We start from the raw sequence: 20,039 nt of genomic DNA on the forward strand, positions 1-20,039 counted from the left end.
AATCAGCTCATCAAAGTTCCTTTTCTTTTTTCCACTATTCATCACGACCACATATAACTCATGTCCTCCCCACCGAACTCATACCCACCATAAGGTGTCACTCAATACATCATGTGATTGGGTAACTTACGCATCAAGACCGACACACACGTAAAACAATGCATAAAGAAGCAAAATAACACCTTTGAATTAAACATAATATGCAACGAAGTCGAAAGATAAGCATATGACCCAAAACATGGGTCACTAGACCGAGTACAGCCTACTCGATCGAGTAGGCGAAGCTCAGAAGCACGTATAAGACATTACCAGGGCTACTCGATCGAGTAAGGGTTACTCGATCGAGTAACAAGAGGTGCACTCGATCGAGTGAAGGCCACTCGATCGAGTACCCTACGCATTTCTCAGCACTGTCCAATTTTCGTAAAACGGTCATATCTCACTCGTTCTTGGTCATTTTGGCCGTGTGACCTTTCGTTAGAATCGTAAAAGAACAAGCTATCACCTCCAATTGGAATCACATCAAAATCATATATACATATCAAGTTATAACAGTTTAAATACAACCTCTCTATAATCGAACAACATAACTATTTGATCTTCTCTTTCAAACAACTTAAACATCAACAAAGTGAACAAAAACGACTCGATACCTGTAAAACCACTATCCCTAACCACATGTTACTACCTACCAAAAGCCAAACAATAACATCTATCATGCTCATATAACATTCAACTTATCAATCATGTACTACCCGCATGCTTTAATTTTATAACTTTTCGTAACACAAAACATACTCATATATATATATTACAAATCCTATTTCCATGTTACTAATTGTAGACACCTCAAAATGTCTATCTAGCCTTACGGGTACCCGATGATGAGGCTAAACCTAAATGATTAAATGAAAATTGACAATGTTATAATTAAAGACTCTTTACGCTTATTTCCCGAGAATTAACTTTTATAATGGCACCAAACCACCTTAAAACTTTCCATTTCCTTTCATTTCACCTTGACAATTTTTTTTAAAACTACAGAGTAACGGTTATCAAATAGTATATTATCCGCCTAAAACAGGCCGGGTTCGTATTGTAGCGTCTCAAATATGTTTATTTGCTCAGACTTATAAACAGGCCCAAGAAGTACGCATAAGGCAATTCACCTTATGTCCTTATCGGTACATTAGAGTGATTATGGTAGCCAAATATAAATTGTGTAATAATACGTAAGCTAATCAGAGTTACATTGCTTTTGACCTATAAAACTTGGCAAGTAAGAGTAGTTAGTAATATACGGGTTCGTATTATCGTTCACCTTATCGCAACCTGGCGAGGATATTTGAGGAAGTTTGGTGGAGTTTACACGTGAATTCCAAGGTCACATTAGAAATATGGCCAACATACTACACTAATCCTAATCAGAAAACGGAAAGGTGAGAGAAATATGGAAGTGATAAGGAATAATAATAATTATCAATCATAAAACACGTATAACAACTAGGACTGCAGATAGACAGAGCACAAAACTCTATCTTTTCACAAACCAAAGCTTACACAAACTCCGGGTTACGAAACCTATAAATTTACACCGTGGTACCCATTCAATAAGGAGGACGAACAAGACGACAGAAACATACGACATACACAAGAATAATACGGAGATTTACACGAGACCGGATCCAAAAATTCTAACTCTCTGAAATACGTCACAAATCAAAAACTAAATTCAATACTCTCAAATCACCGTCTCAAATATACTATCCCAGTTTCAAATCAAACCATTCAAATAAACCGTCCCAGTTCAATATAAGCGCATAAGAGCCAATAATTTACGACAAAGTCGAAATTCATTAATAGTCAATATCCACATAGGCCTGAGGGTACCAGATTCAAATAAGTTTTTCTTACTCTTTATTTTTATCTAATTCTTTTATTGTCTTTTATTTATTCTCTCTATTTATTGTATTGACTAACCTAGTTTATTTCTTGGTATCGTTTTTCTTATTCTTTTGATAAATTTCGTCAAATATATAATATTATAAATAAAAAGTAGAGGCCGTCAGTTTGATGGGCGGTCCGGGTGCCTAACACCTTCCCTGAACGTACCTTTACCCCCGAATCCGCAATCTTTGGTTCAGATCGGAGTGACGGATCAGTCCCCATTCCAGGGATCAAAAGGGACTTTTCCGTTAAATTTGTTTTTGTATGTTTTTTATAAAACCTACTGGCGACTCCATATTATTTATATATATTTCAAAAAGGAGATTTTTTCAGGGATCTCACACTAATACAACAATATTACAAATCCACTTCGTCACCTAAACATATTCATAATCACGAAATTCATATTCTCATGTAATTGCCACACCATCTTTTCCAATCACTTCATCTATTTCAACCACATTCTTCATCTACAAGTGCATATGATACAACAGTAGACAAGTATATGAACTTATTGTATAACTTTACGCAAACAAAAATTATGTATAATCATATCACATACCCTAATCACATGTTACTAGTATAGCCACACTATAAATCATCCATCCTGCAACATCATTATTCATCACATATTATCATATATGAACTACTTCCCTTTTCACCACATCATTCATCTTCTCATGTACTTTTCCAACAATTCCAAACAACATTGTAAATCAACTATCATGCAACATGCTTATTCACAACACTTTTTACTACATTTCCCATTCCACCACAATCATTTTCCAACATTTCTATACAACACATCATCCATCATACGCAATAGAACATTAGTAAACACATAACGATCCCATGACACCCCATAGTGGCCGGTTTAAAGTTGTAGGGCGAGTTCGCGACTTTAGGATGTCTTCCAAGTCTTTGCATTAGCTCCCAACAACTCCTACCCGGGTTCATTTTATTTTGACTCTTTAAGTTCATTGAGTTCATTTGTTACAGGTTAAAAAATCGTCGCTCTGATACCACTTTGTAACACCCCCATACTCCAAGTGCCTTACCAGGACCCCTTAAAGCATGAGAATGCTACCATTTCGGTTACCCGAGACAATATATATCAAATAGACCATAAAAGAACGTACTTTAATAAATAAGTTTAAGTGATTACATAACAAAATCAAAAGTAAAGTAAAGTACAACTGTGCTAAAACCAAACTACAACTAAAGTAACAAAGGTATAAAGACAACACAGCAGAAGACTACTATCAGACTCGTGGCAACTCCATCCCCATCTAATCCTGCGCGCATCCACAGTATACCTGCTAGACAACTGCTCACCACCCCCGAATGGATCACCACAGTTTTAAAACATTTAAACGGGGTCAGTACTGATTACACAAAACAAACAGCTGCAATAAAACAATACCACAACCAATTCAATCAACCCAAACTCCATCACATCACCACACACCTGATTACACACTAAAGTGTGTAGCCCTGCCAGATTACTCATCCCAACAGGTAATCATCGCCGCCAGTGAGGGACCACAGTCGTTCCTACCTAAGCCCCGTTCATCTCATCCGAGCGATAAACCCATGTTCATTAATCTGTGGCGGGTTCCACAGAAGGTGAATCAAGGGCGTGAAGTTACTCCCGCAAGTGACCCCACTCAGCCGAGGACGCACCTCGAGAACCACAGACAAACAATCACAACCAATCACAATATACAACACAATCACCAATTATCAATTCCAATACGATACAAACCAACAACAATTATCAACCATCAACAACATTATGTACTCAATACTGAGTAGGGAAACCCTACCTGAAATATCAATCACCAAGATCGTCACAATCAGCTAAGCATAATCGTTCTTCAACGAAATCACCTCCTATAAACACACAATCATACAATCACAATCTAACATCAACAATACTCCCCAAAACCCCCAAATTACCCAATTAGGGTTTCAACTAAAATCAATGAAATGATATAAAAACTATACTAGGATCTTACCCACAATGCGACGGTCTCAACGGCGTAAAGAACTCAACGATCCGACGACTCTAGCCCTTAGGATTTGATAGCAATGTGAGAGAGGAGAGCTACGTAACCTTGTTTTCTCTTTTGTGAAACTTATAATGAGGTGAGAGTGAAAAGAAATGACGAAATATGTTTTTATAACCTTCTCGCGTTGCTATCAAAACCTGGCAAATAACCCGTAAAAACACACTTACTCGATCGAGTAAGTGACGTACTCAATCGAGTGACCCTTACTCGATCGAGTGTCACACGTACTCGATCGAGTACCCATCAGGTCAGCTACTGTTTTGCGTAAAAATATACTTACTCGACAGAGTAAGTCCCACTCGATAGAGTACCCATAGACATAGAAAACCGTAGTATTACAGAAGGATCTCCGGGTTAAAGATCTGTGTTATAATGGTGGAGGTTGGAATGAAGAGATGGTTAAGTTGATTTTTAAACAGGACAGTATGGAAAATTTTTTGGCGATCCCACTCATTTCCTCCAGGAATCAAGATGAAGTCTTCTGGCCTTACTCAAATGAAGGGAGTTATACCGTTAAAAGCGGCTATGGGGTGATCTTTGAGGAATATTTCGACAAAAAAGGATCTTTAAAGGACAAAGAATGGATAAATGAAAAGAAGAAGCGTTTCTGTAAAACCACCCTTTGGAAGCTTCCAGGACCTCAATCTTGGAAGATTCTATTATGGAAGATCATCACTGGTTCCCTTCCGGTTGGGAGTGAGTTTGTTAAGCGAAACTTTGGGTGGGACCCTTTCTGCACCATGTGCAGTACGGAGAATAGGGATTATGAAACCCCGGGCCATCTATTTAGAGATTGTGAAGTCTCCGCGAGAATTTGGTTTGATTCAGCACTAGGCATCATGACGAAACAAAACAGATCCTTGGGAATTGGCGATTGGATTATCAACTGGATAACTTATTTAAAAGATCACGAGGATAGTACGAACTGTGTAACACAGTTCTTAGCTATCCTGCATAGTATTTGGACACTACGCAATAATTCTATATTTAGAGGAGAAGGTTTTATCCCAAAGGTGTTCTTTAATCAATTAGCTAATTTGGCCTCCTTGGCCATGAAGGAACCTAAGAAGGGTGAATGGAACTTAGCGGATTTCCAGAATGAGAGTCAAGGATCTCCGGGACTTGACTATGAAGGAAAACGGATCAAGGAAGGTCAACCTTTTTTCCTTATCGATACTTTTGGCTCTCTTGTAACAGGATAAGAGTAATGGTGGATGCAAGCTGGGAGGTCTCTGGTATTGCTGCTTTTGGGTGGGCTAAATATCAGGGTATTCTACACTTGGAAGTTTCATCGGACTGTCTCAGCTTGTTGCAGCAATGGGCAGGAAAGGAAAGCAAGCATCATCACATTAAAGGCATCATGGACGAGATAGCATCTATTTAAGCAAGTTTTCATTATTATTTATGTTTTTGTTTCATTCGCAGGAACCTTAACAGAAGAGCTCATGCCCTGGCAAAAAGGGCTATGAGGGAGTATTAGGAATCTTTCTTTCCGCTTGCCAAAAAAAAAAAAAATACTTGCATTATTGTGTTGAACTAGTTCATATGTTTCCGACAGAAGCAACTACGGAGTAGTACGTACATATGGTACACTAGCTCGTAATTAACATCATTCATGATCTCATTTAAGCAAAATTCGGAAACAACCTGCCAGTACTTAACCTGAACTAAGCTAGTTCATCGATCATCATATGACTCAATAAGCATAAATTAGCAGGTACTCCTATATTAGTCGTTTTCACGATTAATTAATAGTTTTTGTTTTTGTTTTGTTTGTGTTTTTGTTTGTGTTACAAATCGTTCTCGATCAATGAAACGAATATGAATTGTATATATTCAAGTCAAATATTAGATCACATACTCGATAATCAAATCAATTTTCTACATATTTATGGCTCAAATTAGCAATTACAAGTTGTACTACTTGAAGAGAGGATCACAACAACGACCAACATAATACTATAATAACATGTGATTATTTATTTTTAACTGATACAAGTGTGTCAATTTGTAAAATGGGCATGGGAGGTTCCTCTAATATACCTATGCTTAGTTATTGCATGAGCATTTGAGCAACTTTCCATGACAACTTGTTTTACAAAGCTTGATCAAAGCTCGGTTCACTCGACTTGAGTTTGAGCTCGGCTCGGGTCCTTTACGAGTCAAGCCGAGCAACGCCAAGCTCCCTAGCAACTAGATATTTTATCACATTTACTAACCCCTGTAATTTTATTAATTTTACTGATCCCGTTGACCAAATCCTAAAAACGCTTCTCCTCAACCTTTAATCATCCAGTCTATCGATCGCCATGTCACTTTTGATGAATCGTTTTTGCCCGGCATGTTCCTTTAACTTGACAAATACTTTTTTTTTTATATCACTTCAATTTTGATTTGTTATTAATTTCAAGTGGTTGCAATTTCAATTTTATCCTTAGATGGAAGTTAGATTGATGTTATCTTAAAATTACTCTTATTTATAATTGTTAGGTGTGAATAGAATTTTTAGTTAGTTTGCTCTAAAAAAAAACAATTAATCTTCTATAAGGCCGTGCAAAAAAACAATAATCACATCAGTCTAAATGGAAAACAACAAACTACATAAAGGTTAAAAACCCTTTTTCGACAATTTTTATGTAAAATCGCCTTACACAAGAATTACCTAATTCACATCCCCTATTTACTAAATGAATAGGTGAACTCCAAAATTTTCCCTCCAAAAAGCATCTTTATAAATAAGGAAACTATTGATAATTTAATTGTATTCACTAAATAAGGTAATTAATAATTATATGTTTTTTATTATATAATATTTTTCATTAAATATTAACTTTTTCATCAAATTTTATAATTTTCACTAAACACTAAACTATAGTATTTTAATAAATAATATAAATAATATAAAACTATAAACTATTAAATCTTTTATTGATGCTATTATTTGAGAATGACTTGACTCATACTATATATAAACAAAATTATAAATCGTTTTGATTACTTTCATGACAAAAACAAATGAGAGAATTAATAAATTGTAATCATTAGCTTTGTGGTATAAAAAATAGTTTTTAAAAAATAGCTTTCAGTTTTTTTTTCTCGAAAAAATATTCAATAACGAAAAAAATGAACAATTAATTAGATACCACTATTATTTTGCAGTTCAATTTCATTCGGTTTTCTTGAATAATTTTACAGTTCATTTTTTTTTCTCATATCAAAATATAATGACATGAAATATGAAAAATTAGTGAGGCATTAATTTAGCATTATTAAGTAATATAAACGTAAAAACTCTATAAATACCGCGTATTTATTGCGCGGGATCTAAATTAGTTAATGATTAAATGACTAAAATTAGTGCTTATCTCATTGTTCAAAATAACAAAGATCTAAAGGACAATTTAAAAATAATCAAAATTTTGTCCTAGAGGATGATCATACATAACATCAAGCTGATAATATAGGAGTTGAAAACAGTAGGGAAAAGAATCTAAGAAAGACTTGAAGCAATAAACAATTGTTATATACTATAGTTTCATTTTCATTGCCATTTATTTATGTTTATGTGTTCTATACTTCTATATATATACAAGAGAAGACTTCCTCAAAGATAACATAGAAAACAAAAAGAAAAAAAAATGAAGAGAAAGAGAGATGAAATTATTGAGAAGAAGACAGGATTAAAGTCAGCCATTGAAGAACTTTCAGTTCTTGTCAAACTTGATAATAAAATCAAAATTAAGGGTTGTTCTTGTTCTTGTTCATCATCTTCGACTGCTGTAACTACTCCCGTTGCTGCTACTATTACTAACAACGGTGACGGTTGTTTTGTGAAAGAAGTTATAGTTTCCAACATACCAACTAGGCCTTTTATCTCTATTTGCTCCACAATTCTTCATGTTCTTGGTATGTTTCCTTTCTATCTCTTGTTTTTGATAGCTTTTCCATTCATATATGTGTGTTTTTTTACGGTTTTGACGGTTTGTTAGTCTGGATTTGAGCCGGGTAGAATTGTGGATTTGTGGCATGATTAATGTCAAGATTTTTAGTAGTTGGACTAACTATTTTGAGTATAAGTTGATCTATATACGCTAGATAATGGTTCATTGTTAACGTACTCAACTACTCTACCATTCAAAATTTATGCTGCCTCATTTTACTTACTTAATTACAACTTTCTCTAACATAACCCTTTATAAATACCGTATTCTAGTACGGGATCTGTACTAGTTAATTATTATTCAATTTATGATGTCAAATTTATTACTTCCTCAAATGTAGAAATACCTTGTATATTCAATACGTGAAGAGAACTTATAATTATCGACTAAAATGACCTTTTTATACTACAGTACATTTGAAGAAAGTTTATACAGGTTTTCCAATCGATATATACAAAATGTATTTTTTTTATTAATTAACCTAAAAATTTAATTACTATTAGATCGATAACTTTTATTTCCCTTTTTGTTACACGGGAGATAATTATCTATCCCTTTGGTTAAAAAAAGGAAAATAAAAACAAGTACTTATTATATTTCATTATCGATCTACTTATTCTGAACAAAATCACTATTCATTTTTTTTAAAAAAAAAAAAGTATATTCGCATATATGTATTTTATGAAAGAATAGCGGGAAAATTGAGAAATAAAATCAAACCGAACTATATAAATTTTCTTTTTGAAGTAAAAGAAACGACGTACGTTTATTAAATTGATCTGCAATAATTTGATGTTGCTATTTGCTAAGGAATTGCTAATGCCAAAATTGGTTGTCTTAAAACAACATCAATAAAAACTAATTTTTTCAACAATATAGAGTTCTTGGCAAGTTTCTAGACTTCATAAGAAGTAATAATCACAAATATTTGTTTCTTTTTCCACGTTATCTGAACCATTTATAATTAAAATCAAACTCAAAACTTGTGGATGCCTCATGCCATGATATGTGGTACTCGTCGTTTTGCTTTTGTATTCAAGTTATGTAGGGCACCAATCATTCGTCATTTTATCTATCTTTTGTTACAAAAATAACTCCAATATCAGTGGTTATAATTAGCATGTCAACGATGGTACATGCCACCTTTATGTTTTTAGATATTGTACTAAAGAGGTTTTAACCTAGTGGTTATGACTGAGGTATCGTGATAATAGGTCACACAACATTTCTGGTCTTTCGTCTTATTTGACACACACACAAAAAATCCGATATTGTAATTCCCAAAACATAAAGCCGACCTAATTTGGATATTGTATTGTACAACTGTAACAGAACATAAAATTTAGAGAGAGTCGGATCACTAGACAACCCTTTAAGATCCCCGTTGGGTTCACCAGCCAATCAAGCTACGAGTTAGCCTCATAAGTGAGACTAGTTTATAGGTCTAAAGGGGTTCCATTTTCATTAAAATCAATTAGTGATAAGATGATCAATAATTTATGATAACATACACTAAGCATTATTCAATGGATCATCAATATTGCATGAAGCATAGGTAATTCAAAGTACTCACTCCGTTTCACTCATTTGTTTACCTTTTATACAAGTGACTGAGACAGTTGTTTACCTTTTATACTAACATTATCCATATATACACGTAACCATGTACTCCGTACGAGTTGTTTGATATTGTAGTATTTGATCAAAGTTGCAACTATTTTGTAGATAAGATAGGGCCGACAATGGCTGTGCTCAGACAAGATATCTGCAAAAATATCCAGGCAAGTTATTTTTCTGTTTCAAATAATGTAGCAACTAATAATGTACTATAGCAACTAATAATTACTTTATTAAGTACCTTGTTTAGCAGCAACTAATAATGTAGCCACTAATAATTAACTTCCTTCGTCCCATTTATTTATTTACCTATGTAATTGTCTTACTTCCGTAAAAGAGAGGAAAATGATGTTCATTCTAAGGTTAAATTCTTGAGGTTCAATATCTAATTAATTTAAACTATTTTACTTGAGGAAATACTATGTACTTATGTCGTATATTGACTTCAATGTACATATATATAGTTACATATTTAAAGATTATCGTTCTTACTATTTGTATATGTTCGTTGTTCGTTTGTGACATCCAACATTTATATTTCTAGGTAGAATGTCATAACGATATAAGGAAACCTGTGTATCTACAATCCTACACTTATAGAAATACATTCGACATTTATATTTCTAGGTAATTATTTCCCTAAAAACAAGACATAGTTATTATGAATAAGTCCTAAATTCGAATCTAACTAGCTCATATTATATTGTACTACTCTTCTGGCTTATTTAACAAAAAAATCCTTAAATAAACGCTTGGTCGTCTATATAGTAAGTACATGGAAATAAAATGCTCAACGTTTATTTGAGCAATATGGTGATCGTAATTGTTTTTCTTAATTGCTCTGGAGTAAAAGGTATTTTAAAATAAATCTAACACGGTCAATTGCAAATGTTCTACATTTTCTTAGCCATGTAAGAAACTTGTATAGGACTTAAATAGAAATAGGATTTACTAAGTACTAACTCCCATACCATCCTTTGAGCTAGCTTTATGTGGATTCTCTCATTATCTATATCAAAAATCTATGAAGAAAAGTGGTGATTAATTCGTGCTTAAACTATAGAAAAATCAACGATCGTCTTGTTTTTAACAAAATCGATATATCAAAGTATTTGATAATCAGGAAATTAGAAGACAGATCGTACCATATCAGTTCCAATTGGTAAGAAGGGACCAAACCCTAGGTAAACTTTGGTGTCTACTGTCAATATTTATATTAGAGACTTGGGAGTATAATAATTTAATCTAAGAAAAATTACTAGAGAAAAAGTTGGGATACGGGTCAATGAAGTAACAAAAATATTTTACTTAAGAGTAATAACCAATGAGGCAATGACAAACAATTACCAATAGGCAAAAGAATATACTCGTATTTCCTCGGTCAACTACTTCTTGTCCTAGATAGCTGGAGAACTCGTATTTATTTACTTACATGTACATTGTTTAAAAGGATTATCTTAGCTGTCGGAATGTCTGTATAAGATACCCTTAATAAAAAATATACCACGGTATCAAAAAAAAAAAATAGTTGATCTTCTTTAAGATGCATAATCCTAGTTGTTATGAGTGTGTATAAAAATACCCTTTTTTTGGTTCAACTAAGCGCACTTTTATCGTGGATGAGAATCGAACCCCAAACTTCATAATTGGTAGATAAGAGGGTTCTTACCACTTGAACTAACTTTTGTTCTCAGTATAATTAGATACCCCTAATAAAGAATACTCCTATACCGCACTACGAATTTGTCATTCCTAGCTATTCTGCTTTTTGTTTCATCTATCTATTTGGTCTTCTTTAAGATGTCTAATATGTCTTTAAGTGTATATGGACCAAATATTAACCTATATCACAAATTCTCATCATAGACGGAACTATCCGTCTATACTATAGACGGATAGTGTTCTTCTCACAAATTAAAATGGGTAGTGCAAGTGGGTGGAAAATGGATACCTCCACTTGCACTACCCACTTTAATTTGTGAGAGGACACTATCCGTCTATAGCTATAGACGGATAGTGTCCGTTTATAATAAGACGGACTGAACCTATATAGATATATGTGATATGAGTTTGTCATTCCTAGCTATTCTGTTTTTTTTTTGTTTCATCCATCTATTTGACTCTTTTTTTTTTTAAAGACGAATATGTCCGTCTTAAACAAAAATTTATATAAAAAGATAAAATGAGTGATTTTGGATGAAAATAATTTTGAAGAAAGAGTAATATGCATGGAAGATCATATTTATAATCGACTTTTAAAGTTAAGATAAGAATAATTATTTGGAAACAAATTAAAAAAAATGATGGCCACTAAAATAGAATTTGGGACTAAGCTACATTGTTATCTATTAGAATAATTAGAATATTTTCGTAATTTAATAAATCAATTGTAGCTTCTAATTTAGATTAAAAATAAAAAGACTATGCCTTTCTGTTTATGCATTTGTAAATTTCTTTGTCATACATACTTATATAATTATAAAAGTTCATAAATAAAACTCTGATTCATTTTAAATTCAATATATAAATAAGAAATAACATTACAAATACTAGTACTAGTGGTTGCTAACTTCACTTTATAACTCCGCAAATATCTATAAGTGGAACAAAAGATAAAGGTCATGTTTGATAAACAATGGATTAATATTAGCAGAAGCAGAATGTGAAAGCAAATTATAATTAGCGGAATTTGTTGACAGGTTTGACTAGTATATTCGATTATCAGATTTTTTTTTTTAAAGGTGTTTGGTAATTAGCCGATTATCTCAATTATTTGTAAAATGACAATTTACGACATAAATAAAAAGTTGACTAAATTATTAACTCTAAGAATGAACGTAAATTTAATATTTTTTAAGGGGTAAAAGGGTGAACTTATTTTTTTCCTAATCTACTGATAGAATATGCTGGAGGGAGCAGCATATTGTAAGATAGTAGATTCGACCCCAATCTACTATTTCAATATGTTCTTTACCAAACACCCCCAAACAGCATATTGATTGGTCAAATATGCTAATTTTTTTTGTAATCTACTGTTTACCAAACACCCCCACTGGTAACTGGTAAAAGTCATGAGATTAACTAGTAAAAGTCATGATATGTTAACTTCACTTTATAACTCTGATTCAATTGTGCATATATCAATTAGGTTAACTAGTAAAAGTCATGAGATGTTATACTTATAACCAGAGTTCAAACCCCGTCTGCAACATATTGTTCCTCATGACTCCATCTATACACAAATAATATTAGCATCATAGAGTTAATCAGATGCATTAAAATTTAATTTATGACCTAATAATCACCTAAATGTGTTATGTCTAAATACATGGGCGCAGAGATTGGAGATGCTAAATGCTACGAATCCGACACAATACTCGTATTTGGTAGAGATACTAAACAAAGAAGCAGTTGAAGGAAATGCCAAAAAAGGTGATACTTGTAGCAAGGCCTTAGTCTGGCTTACAAGGTAATTCAACTACTTCTTCTATTAAAACCACATGTATGCATCACCACATTTTTCTTATATTTATTTATACGTAAAATTACATTATAAGATTCAATGTGTTATTGTGACATACTACGTATGTGTTCTTTTTTACGATGGTGCTACATGCATGTACCCGTACGAATTGAATAATATGACTACGAAGCATCCAATTTTGGATTAAAGGTGTCGTTTTGGAAAAATAAAAAATTTGATAGTTATTAATAAAAGTTTTTTACCTTTTTCTTTCTTAAAATATTTGTACTCCATTGAATAGTACTTTGTTACGTTGTACTTAAATTTTTTCACCCTATAAATTATTACTCTACATTTAAATTCTAGTTACGCCATTATATATATGCAACTCCCCCGTATTTAAAGGTGATCATCACTCATATATGTGGGAAATTCATTTAAATAATTTCAATTTTGCCACATCTTTTCAAAATAATTTTATGTTTGAATTGTCTACCATGCCAAGTTTTAATGTCATCTTTTCAAAATCGTCCCAAAAATAAAATCGTTAATTAGTTTGTGTTAATATTTGTCATTTTCTTCTCTTAATGTCGGTTCCACAAGCAAAATCTCTATAATTAAGAAAGGATTAATACTTGGCGGTGTTATAAGAGACCATGAAAATTTTCATTACGGTGACCTAACGAAAAATTAATTTCTAGATCATTATTACCTAAAAAATTAATTAAAAAAAAGGATTATTTGTATTTTGGGGTCTTGAGGTTTGGCCTAATTCTACTTTAGTGCATCGAGTTTTGCATAATTTTACTTTGGTGTCCTGGGGTTTGGATTACTTCTCACTTTGGTGACCTATCTATACATAACATTCTTAGTATTATTTTATACCAAAAAATGTATTTGAACATAATAAATCAAGTTTTTTTTACAATATTATGTTGACCATTCTATTTTATATGTAATTTAATATCCTATTTTGCACTTTAATTTAATTAAAATTTAATTAATTAAGATAAAAGTTGGCTATTACATGTTTTAGGTCATCAAAATGAAATTTTATTCAAAACTTAGGTCACCAAAGTGGAAATCAATCCAAACCTCAAATCACCAAAATGAAATTATCTAAACCTTAGGACACCAAACTGGAATTAGCCCAAATCTCAGGGCATCAAAATGAAACTTTTCCAAAAAAAAAAACATTGAAATTTGAAAAAATGTACGAGTAAGATTTTGTTTACATTATCTCGAGATTCCCTCAATTCTTACATAGACTCGCTCCTAAAAGTAGTACCAATTATTTATATAGTTTTAATCTATAACCTAATATAACATGAGTAATCTACAAATTTAAGGTTCCACTCATATTTAATATATGACCCAAAATTAGAAAAAAATGTTTATTGTGCTTAATATTCATAAAAGTATAAATATAAATGATTTTATTTAACCACATGCTATTTAAACTTAATATTATTGCGGGATGATGCAAAACTTGAGATAATTTTGGTAAGATATAACAAACTTACGATATATTGTTTAAGGTGCATTTCCTTACTCGTATAATAAAATGAGAAAGTGAAATGATTATATTTTAATTTGTGAAGGAGCTTGAACTTCACGGCAGCATTGCTTCAAAAGCTGTTAATTGATCCGAGGGAAAACATGGAGCAAATTGTGGGCGAAGCCTATGAGATCACCTTTAAACCTTGGCATGGATGGATTTCTGCTGCTGCCTTCAGAGTATGTAATTATATTCCCAATAATTCATGTTTTAGTTCGAATTTGAGTTGACACTGATCATGAGGACAGTAAACTTTATTACGGGATATATTAAATCAGGTATCGAAAAAATGTCATCTATTTCATTTAATTGTATACGTTTAATTTTTTTCAATTCGGGTCATATACAGGTAGCTCTTAAACTAATTCCGGACACTGATACATTTATCAGTCTACTAAAGGCGAAAGACGAAAACCTTGATACACTAAAAGATGATATTGAAACCCTAATATCTTTACTCGTTCCTTTACTAGAAGATCTCCATTCCATTCTTGTAAGTACTTCATTATTCTAATATCGATTTTTTTAATGTGTGTCTTAAAGACGCGTATTAGAAACCCAAACGAGGAAAGATTTTTATGATTAGCGCATGAGGTATTAAAATAAAGTTGAATTATTGTTATCATTTTTAATTCAATATAGGTTCTTAATTAATGTGTCTTTTGCACACTTGGTTTCAGAGATCACACGGGCTGGATAAACTGAAGTCTACGTAAGATCGATGCAGATTAATCAACGAGTATAATTAACCATGCATGCATATTTATACCAAGCAATGTACATACGTAGAGTGAACCAATTAATCAGATGTCTTTCATAGATTTACACAGTGGCGAAGCCAAAATTTAAAATCAGGAGACGGGAGACGAAGGGATAATAGTATAAGGTAACTTTGAAAAGTTTCGAAATTTTCTAATGGCAGCAGGGGCGAGCGCCCCTACTAGCCGCCTCGCTTCACCAGCGGCTTTACACGTAACTTTGCATGTTACACTAGAATTAATGTTAGTGGACCATATGGTTGGTCCATGATATGATTATAGAGTCGATCTCCAGTTTTAGTACGATTGCATGACACACATACTATATGTATCAAGAGATAGATCGTATCATGAATATACTAATCCAATGTAGCATGTTTTATGAATTATACATTTTTGTATTAATGGACAATATATGTATTTATATATTTTCTCAGTCCCGATCATTTGTTTACTTATTTCATTTTTGGGTTGTCTCGATCAATAGTTTACCTTTCTATTTTTGAAACGGATTTTCTAACATGTGCCCTTAGGGCAAATGATAAGAAGCTAAGTAGCTAGGGAAAGTTTGTTGAGAATATATCATGACAAATTAGAGTTGAAACTCATATTTATCATAATTAGTGATATAACTAGTGTAAATCTCGTGCATAAATGCATGGTTTTTTTAGATTGGCTTGTTAGAGAGCTTAGCAAATAAAAATGATAAATTTAAAGCGAATTTAAATATTTACACACTATGGATAGGAGATATTAATTAAGTTAAAGTGGAAGAATATATATTTATTCGTAAGTTTGTATGTAGTATTAGAAGCTAAAACTCTCTGTGAATATCTTCATAGACAATGCCAATTAAAATTACATAAAACATTTTGCGGAGAATATATGAATTTTCATATCTATAAAATTTAGATTAAATATATTATTACAAAATTACCTATACGAAATGTTATTAATTACATGATATAAATCATATAAATTAGATGTACGACTGAACTTTTAGAATAATGACAAATTGATAATTAATAGATCCCAACTTCTTACTAAAAAACTTAGAGTAAGAGTTACTCTTTTAGTTACGAGAGATGAGAAAAAAATGAACTTGAAAATTAATCAAGAGAATTGAGTGAAGTCATGAAATGTGTATTATATTTTTTTACCACAAAATTAATGATTTCAATTTATACATTTTATCAAATAATTTTATTGAATTTTTTTTATGAAACTAATAATATTTTTATAGTTCTTTATACAGGGTAATTATGTGTTAAGTCATTCTCTAATATATAATAATAACACTAATAAAAGATTTAGGAATTTATAATTTTTAGATTTATATCAGTTTTGTTTTATTTTAATTAAATGGTTAAAATCAGAGTTTAGAAAAGATTATATAATGATTAAAAGATTATATAAAAGAAAAAAAAAAAAGTAATGAAAGAAAGACTTATTTCCTTATTTAGCGAGATTCCTTTTGGAGGGAAAATATTTGAGAATTCTTATTCTCTTAGTATATAGGAGGATGTTGAAATCTTTCCCTACTTAGCTTGGGCACATGTTAGAAAACCCTTTTTGAAATGCTTTTGATGAACAGTTTGATCCTCCACACTCAATTTGGTTCACTTATCATCAAATAATAATTGGTCGTCTTCTCTTTCCTTGATTTTTATGCCAAAATCAAAGATAAACAATTGACAGAGGAAGATCTGTAGTACGGAGTGTCAAGAATATAATATTGCCAAATGCTAAGTCAACCTCCAACAATCAAACTACTCAACAGACGCCTCCTTCCTCTCCTTGTTTATCTCATAGTTTACATTAGTTGTTATTAGTCAAATATATATCCTAATGTATCTCCTCTTTTGTAGTTCTGTTAACTAGGTTTGTTAGCTTAATATTAGCATCATCTCTTGTATAAATACCTAACTATGTAACCCTTTCATTAACACATTAATTATAATCATATTCCATTCTTTACATGGTATCACGAGTCTATTGATCCTCACGATCATTAAACGAATCCCGGTCTTGTTCCTCGTATTTGCGTCTCAGTCAATTCGTCTCTTTCACACCCCGCACACATCCCTATGGCCAACAATCATCTTCAACTCGCCAACACAGCTGAACCGAACTCTCCCCTCACTCTCGTCACCTTCTCCAATTGTATCCAACTTAAGGATACGATGACCTTCCGTCAATGGCGCTTCCAAGTACGTGCCATCATGAACGGTCTTCAACTGTTCTCCTATCTTGATGGTACAAACTTGCCTCCGCCTGAAACCATCACCGTCCAACCAGTTGCACCTGCCACCGAACCTACGGTTCAGCCCAATCCCGCTTATTCGACTTGGTACCGCCAAGATCAATTGATCCTTGGTGCTCTCACAGGTACTTTGTCCTCTCCCATTGCCGGTCTTATCGTCAAAGACACCACGTCCCATGGGGCGTGGTCAACCCTCCTCCGTACCTTTGCTAATTCTTCTCGCGGTCACCGACTCCAAATTAAAGACCGTCTTGACAATATTTCTCATACAGACGATATGAGCATTACTGAATACATGACGGCAATCAAGACTTGTACCGATGATCTCGCTCAACTCGAGCATCCCATGGACATTGATGATATCACTACAAAAATCCTCAATGGCCCTAATTCGACTAAATATGGTCCTGTCATTGATGCCGTTCGCGCCCCCGATACTCCGATTACCTTTGAAGCCCTTCATGAAAAATTAATACAACATGAACTCCGCCTTAAAAATTCCCCACCACCTGCCTCCTCTTCCTTCCAATCGTCTGCTCATGCTGTCTCTCATTCCCGTCCTCAATACCAACCCCGCAATTCCACATCTTATCAAAAACCAACCTACAATAACTCTTCCTCCACAAATCAGCCCACTTCCTATGCAAAGCCCTATCGTGGTCGCTGTCACTTTTGTGATGTTGTCGGTCATGTTGCTTAGAATTGCCGTCTTCTTCAAAGGCTCTACCCGAATGTAGTTTTTCCTACCCGTCAACCTCGAACCAATACTCCTCCTCCCCAAGCTCACACCGTCACATCAACCAACGCTCCACCTCCTCGTCTTGGGTGGTTGATAGTGGCACCTCGCATCATATTACGGATGATCTCAATACCCTTTCTATCCATCAAGCTTATTAATGTCAGACGATCTCTTAATAGCTGATGGCTCTCCTCTCGAAATCAGCCATACGGGTTCCTTTACTCTTCCTTTGTCCTCTCGTTCCCTCGTTTTTTCTAATGTTCTTGTAGTTCCAAAAATTTCTCGTCATTTATTTTCCGTTTGCCAGTTTTGTCATGATAATAATGCTTATGTTAAATTCTCACCCACTTCCTTTTCCATTCATGATATTCAGACGGAAGCGGTCCTTCTTCACGGGCAACTCGTTGATGGATTGTACGTCTGGACTCCTACTACTTCTGTTAATTCATTCAAGTATTATTTGGTGTTTGTTGATCATTTCTCTCATTATATATGGTTTTATCCTCTACAACGAAAATCCGATACTGCTTCAACCTTTATCAAATTTCGTGCCATCATTGGAAAATATTTTAATAAACCTATTCGACAGTTTTATTCCGACAATGGTGGTGAATTTATTAAAATGACGCAAAATCTCCATATTAATGGAATCACTCATCTTACCTCACCTCCTCACACCCCGGAGCACAACGGTTTTGCTGAAAGGAGACACCGTCACATTGTCGAAACGGGTCTCTCTTTGCTTACCCATGCTCGTCTTCCGGTTTCTTTCTGGCCATACGCCTTCTCTACCGCTGTCTATCTAATTAATCGTCTTCCTACCCATACTCTTCAAAATAATTCACCCTTTTTCACACTTTTCCAATCCGAACCCAATTTCACCAAGCTACACAGTTTCGGTTGTCTTTGCTTTCCTTGGTTACGTCCTTATACGTCTCATAAACTTGATCCCGGCTCTCTTCAATGTATCTTTCTAGGGTATTCCCAAACCCAGATTGCATATTTATGTCTCGACCCATTCACCTCTCGTATATATACGTCTCGTCACGTTCGTTTTTTAGATGACCAATTTCCATATCCTGACCTCATTAAAACTCCTACACCAGCCAACTCCCTTACTACGTCTGATTGGTGCCCTCTTATTATTCCCCTTATTCCCTCCCCCACGACATCCTCTCTGCCCTCCTCGTCTTCAACACCCTCCTCATCTGCAATACCCACATCTACATCTGCACCTTCATCCACCACCACACCTGCTGCCACGCCTTCTTCCCCCGTCACTGACCCCAACCCTACGACCACTACTGCGCCTTCCTCCTCCAATCCTATTCATGTAACCCGTCTTTCAAACAATATTCGAAAACCTAATCCGAAATATGCCAAATTAACAACCGTTTCCTCCACCTATATTACTCCCACAACTGTTAAGCAAGCTCTCGTCGATCCTCAATGGCGAGCTCGATGCAGGAAGAGTACAATGCTCTAATCCGTAATTCGACGTGGGAACTTGTGCCCCCTGACCAAGCTCGTAATGTTATTGGGTGTAAATGGGTGTTTCGTATTAAGTATAATCCCGATGGTTCTCTTAAGCAACATAAGGCCCGTCTTGTTGCCAAGGGTTTCCATCAACGTCCCGGCTTAGACTATTCTGAAACTTTTAGTCCAGTTATTAAACCCACCA

At 33.8% G+C, this 20,039-nt stretch overlaps 2 protein-coding genes across 2 annotated transcripts; both read left to right on the forward strand.

Annotated features, from left to right (window-relative positions):
* Nucleotides 1-4,414: 4,414 nt before the first annotated feature.
* On the forward strand, nt 4,415-5,221 carry LOC141587521 (uncharacterized). The gene has a single exon (XM_074409002.1). It carries the CDS (start codon nt 4,415-4,417, stop codon nt 5,219-5,221), a length of 807 nt encoding a protein of 268 aa, XP_074265103.1.
* A 2,224-nt stretch (nt 5,222-7,445) lies between these two features.
* On the forward strand, nt 7,446-15,819 carry LOC141658592 (glycolipid transfer protein 3). Its single transcript, XM_074465516.1, has 6 exons — nt 7,446-7,925; nt 9,686-9,741; nt 12,916-13,046; nt 14,642-14,777; nt 14,948-15,091; nt 15,279-15,819. The coding sequence occupies exons 1-6, from the start codon at nt 7,658-7,660 to the stop codon at nt 15,312-15,314; spliced, it is 771 nt and encodes a 256-aa protein (XP_074321617.1). The 5' UTR covers nt 7,446-7,657; the 3' UTR covers nt 15,315-15,819.
* The last annotated feature ends 4,220 nt before the right edge of the window (nt 15,820-20,039 follow it).

The sequence above is a fragment of the Silene latifolia genome, chromosome 6, assembly GCF_048544455.1.
Source record: "Silene latifolia isolate original U9 population chromosome 6, ASM4854445v1, whole genome shotgun sequence".
NCBI lineage: Eukaryota > Viridiplantae > Streptophyta > Magnoliopsida > Caryophyllales > Caryophyllaceae > Silene > Silene latifolia.